Below are 5,030 nucleotides of genomic sequence, written 5' to 3'. Positions count from 1 at the left end.
GGTCAGTCCAGGAGGGTCAACATCTAATTTGCATTCCAAAAGAAAAAATGAAAAGAGAGAAAATATAGGAGGAAATAATCTTTAAAATAGTGAAAGAAATGTCCCCAGTATTGAAGAGAGCAGAGGATCTTCAAATTGAAAAGGCTCAATGAATACCAAACAGAACAAATTAAAAGAGCTGTACATTAGACACATTCTCATGAAGTTTGGGATTGCTAATTATAAAGAGATTTTAACTTATTTCTAAGATGAAGGAAAGATCTCCACAAAGGAATAGGGACAAGATTTGTGTCAGATTTCTCACCAACAGTACTGGATGATGAGAGACAAAGACAATGCCTTCAAAATTCTGATTGAAAATGGTTTTTGACTATTTATAATGCATGAGGATGAAATGGGAAATTTTTAGATATTTAAGGCTTTGAAAATCAGCCTTCTGTATATTCTTACTGAAAAAAGTAGCCAATTGATTTTATGAACAATGCTTCTTCCATCTAAAAAACAAAACCAAACTAGAAATATGGAGTGGGGAGGAGAAACAAGAAAAGTATTATCCACATATGTGACAAATTAAATTATGCTTCTTTTGCATAATAAGGAAATATAATGTTTGACATTGATACTTGAGACATTTTCCTCAGAAGGGTACATGTTTGTTGATATAGAGTTGCATCCCCTCTGTCACTATCTGTGGCTGTCGTGAATAAAGGTTATGAAATTAAAATACGACAGGTGCTGTTTATTGGGTTGCAATTTTTAGAATTAATCAAACACTCTGCTTTCAATTCTTAGAATCAATTTCTGCATGAAGTACTAAATACTTAAGTGCTACTTAAATACAGTCACAGGACAGGAATGTAAATGTGGTCAGCTGGAGATGAAAATTTGGAAACTGAAGAGAGGGAAAAATGGGAAGAATAGTAAGGACATTCTCTTCGATTGTGGGGAATCAAACCTACATCTAGAAGTAATAGCTCGTGAGAGATTTAGAGATAATATTTAAAGTTGTAGGCACTCAGCTGCAGAATTAAAGAATTAAAAATATGGCTAACACTGGGGAATAGGCAGAAAAGAAAGAAAAGAAGAGAAATCCAAGTTAGCTAAATCCCTCGTCATCACTAGTGCAAGAGAGAAAACAAGTATCACAAGGGTCAAAAGTGTCTACCTTTCACTGTTTACTTTGTTATTTTTTCCTAAACTGGTTTTCCTAGAACAACAAAACAAACAAACAAACAAAAAAAACCCAACAAAAACCCCAAAACAAATCCCTTTTTAAAATGCAAGAATGGCTAAGAATAATGAGATATATGTTTTTATATGTAAAGAAATTTAAATGCATTGCTAAATTGTATCTTTAAAAAGCAAGTTGTACAATAAGTATAAATATAATTTTATGTGTGTGGAGGGGGTGTAAACATCTAACAGGATCTTAACCAAATTGTTAACCAAAATCAGTTCTAGGTAGGAAAATGGAAATAGAGATGGGTGTCTGAGGGGAGATTTTTTCCACCCTATAAATGCTGTATAATTTTGTCTTAAGTCTTTTTTTCAATGTTTATTTATTTTTGAGAGAGAGAGAGAGAGAGAGAGAGAGAGAGAGAGAGTGGGAGGGGACAGAAAAAGAGGGAGACAGAATGTGAAGCAAGCTCCAGGCTCCAAGCTGTCCGCGCAGAGCCCAGTGCAAGGCACTAACCCACAACTGCGAGACCATGATCTGAGCCAAAGTTGGATGCTTAGCTGACTGAGCCACTCAGGCCCCCCTAAGTTTATCTTTGTAACAAAAATGAATCTATTTTTAAACCCACATAGTTTAGTCTCTTTAATTAACAAACGTACTAGCTCTTACTTACTGGAAGAGCTAGTAAGTTGAACCAAGAAAGGTGAGTACAAGTTCATCTGCAACTGAGGCATCTCTCATTTGCAGTGTGGACTCATCCCACCCAACTTCCAATAATCCCTTAGAAAATAAAATCTCAGGATTTTTTTTTAATTGTCAAAGGATAAGGAAAAGGAAAAGCAAAAAGTAGCAAGAGAACCAAATGGTTTCAAAATTGAAATTAAAAGAAAAACAGAAATGAAAAACTGTCCCATAGCCAAGCTCCTTTTGGAGAGAAAGGAGCCTGGGGACAGCACAGGAAGGAACCTTCTCCTTTCATCCTCCTCCCGGCACCTGCAAGGCCAGATCTCAGCTCGGGTGCTCTTTAAAGGAACCAGGGTCTAATCAATAGAAAGATTAGGAAACAGCAAGATAAAGATTGCAGGCGACAGGTAATGAGAAGGCTAAGGGTGGGGGTGGGGGGTAACTGGAAAGGAGAGAGTCTAGGGGCATTGTTTAGGATGACAGTCCTTGGAAATTGGATGAGCAGTGATGGAGAGCAAGGAGTTAGGAAAACTTCTAGGTTTCCAACTGGAAGGCAGCGCTGCAACTGATACAAGGAATACTCCAGGGAGAAGAGTGTGGAGGCAGTGCAGGAGGATAAATATTAAAGCCTATATGGCACACTTAATACCAATATCCTGCCATGTTCTTTAATAATTATTTGCATATTATTCTTCTTTCTTCAGATGGGCTATAAACTCCTAAAGGGCATCTAACTGTTCTATTAGTACAGTGCTTTATACAAAGTGACAAACAATAACTATATTGGCACAATAATAGCAATAATAATTATCATTTCATGCTTGCCATGTGTCGGACACTTCTTTTTTTATGTGTTTTTTAAAAATTTTTTGAGATACAGAGAGAGGCGTGAGCAGGGGAGGGTCAAAAAGAGAGGGAGATACAGAATCTGAAGGCTCTGAGCCAGCTGTCAGCACAGAGCCCGATGCAGGGCTCTAGCCCACGAACCATGAGAGCATGACCTGAGCTGAAGCTAGATGCTTAACCGACTGAGCCACTGAGGCGCCCCATACGCTTTTCTAAGTAAGGGCTTTGCATGTATTAAGTAATTTAATCCTCCCACCATTCCTGTGAGATAGGTACTTTTATTATTCCTATTTTACAGATGAAGAAACTGATCTTGTCCAAGCTAACACAGCTAGTGACTGAGTTATTCTCTTTGAGTTCCATTAAATACTGAAATACTGAAGACTATCAAAAACACCTAACCTTCGTGGATGGGGCTAGAGACTCTAAGCAAAATAGATCAGTCAGAGAAAGACAAATACCATATGATCTCACACACATGTGAAATTCAAGAAACAAAACAAAGGAGCAAAGGAAAAAAGAGAGACAAATCAAGAAACAGACTCTGGCTCTTTCTGACTTCCCAGGCAGTAATGAGAGGAGCTGCCACCCTGTCTGCGCACCTGCAGTAGATGGGCAGGACTGCTCCAGCTGTCTGAGCAAGAGGGACAGGCAGACATACAGCACCCAGCCCAGTAACCTGAAGGCTCGCATCTCCTTCCACCAAATGGGCTGATTCACCACAAGACTGTGGATGTGGAGCCAGCGACCTACAGGAAAGATGTAGTGATCATGAAGTAGAGATCCGGCCAGCGAAAACTCCCTGCCTCCTCCATGTGGACCACCATTAACAAGAATGTCTGGGCCACCCTCAGTAGCATCGAGCACATGACCTGCTGAAACACGTACTGTCCAGATCTGCACATGGCTGCCATTAGCGGGGCCAATACCATCCTTCTCCCCAGAAGTCAGTGATCATGAAAAGGAAGCAAGCCACCCCACCAAGAATTCCTGAGCACCTGCCCCCCGCCTACAAAGCAATAAAGATGTCAACCACCTGAGGAGGTGGGGGAAAGAAGAAGAAACAGATTCTTAATTATAGAGAACAAACATGATTGCCAGAAGGGAGGTGGGTGGACGCGATGGGTTAAAGGGGTGATGGGGATTAAGGAGTGCACTTGTCACGAGCACTGGGTGATATATGGAATTCTTGACTGTGTTGTACAGCTGAAACTAACATGACATTGCATGTTAGCTAACTGCAATTAAAAACTCCAAAAAAAATAAATAAATGGAACTTTCTGACAACCATAGACATATAGCATTTAGTATCTTATTTATGTATTTACTGTGAGATTGGTATGGTGTCAGTCTTGAAGGAATTAAGTTTCTGGGTGCCGGATATTTAAAATTTTACTGTCACTAAATAAATGTTACCATTCCATACCAACCAATATCTAGTGACATAAAATATTCCAGAGGATTAGTTAGCAGAGTCGTTTGTGCCTATTCTATATGTATAGTTAAAGAGAACATTTTCTTCCTTAGGCTGGTAGGGAAGATGAAGATATGAGTGAAGAAGAGCCTGAAGAATATGAAGATGATATTGACAACATCCTTGAAGATGAGTTTCCAAAAGATGAGGAAGAAATGAGTGAGGAAGATGAAGAACAGGAAACGGATGCACTTGAACGCCTGAGAGGTGAACTGAGAGACAAATTTGAAGCAGATATAAATAATTTACAAGCAATACAGGTTATTACTTTTCCTTCATTTTTCATAATTCACAGCAAAATATTTAAGAATGAAACAAATGCAATTTGGTTTATGTCTTGATTTCTATTTAACATTCTAAAAGAAATGCGTATTTTAGGACTACCTTTTCTTTTGCCAGCACCACTTGCAATTATGACAACAAATTAATAACTCCAGGGCAACATGGAAGCCACAGAGAGTCAAAAGTTTTAACTGCCAATATGCAGCCACTCAGAAGCTGAAAAATATTCTCTTGGCTGAAGTAGTCAGTTACCAGCAATGTCTATGTGCTGTCACCAGACTTAGTCCCATTAAAAATATTTGGTTTTATGATTTGTTTCTCATCAGGATGAATGTGAGAAGCTTATGATACCAGTAATTCTCATTAATGGAGCTCGGAAAATCCATATTGTACAATATAATTTGAATATGAAACTGAAATCACTGGTAGAGAATCGTGAAAGCATTTTTGAAAAATGTTATCCAATAACATCTCACCTTGCCCAGAAAATGCTGAACTATACCTATAAGCATATAAGCTCATTTGGTTACTGGGACCCCGTAAAGGTAATGTCAGCAAATGCACCTA

The 5,030-nt window shown here is 38.6% G+C and overlaps 1 protein-coding gene across 1 annotated transcript in view; it reads left to right on the top strand.

The window, feature by feature from the left end:
- AK9 (adenylate kinase 9) overlaps window positions 1–5,030 on the top strand; it is a 107,335-nt gene that overhangs the window by 79,260 nt on the left and 23,045 nt on the right. Inside the window, exons 28-29 of the mRNA XM_029943204.1 lie at window positions 4,235–4,441; window positions 4,790–5,008. Of these exons, the coding sequence (XP_029799064.1) occupies window positions 4,235–4,441; window positions 4,790–5,008 (426 nt within the window). The remainder of the gene's footprint in view (window positions 1–4,234; window positions 4,442–4,789; window positions 5,009–5,030) is intronic.

This window comes from Suricata suricatta, chromosome 7 (assembly GCF_006229205.1).
Source record: "Suricata suricatta isolate VVHF042 chromosome 7, meerkat_22Aug2017_6uvM2_HiC, whole genome shotgun sequence".
NCBI classification, from domain to species: domain Eukaryota; kingdom Metazoa; phylum Chordata; class Mammalia; order Carnivora; family Herpestidae; genus Suricata; species Suricata suricatta.
The sequence above is the reverse complement of the archived record's forward strand: the minus strand, read 5'-3'. Positions and strand labels throughout refer to the sequence as shown.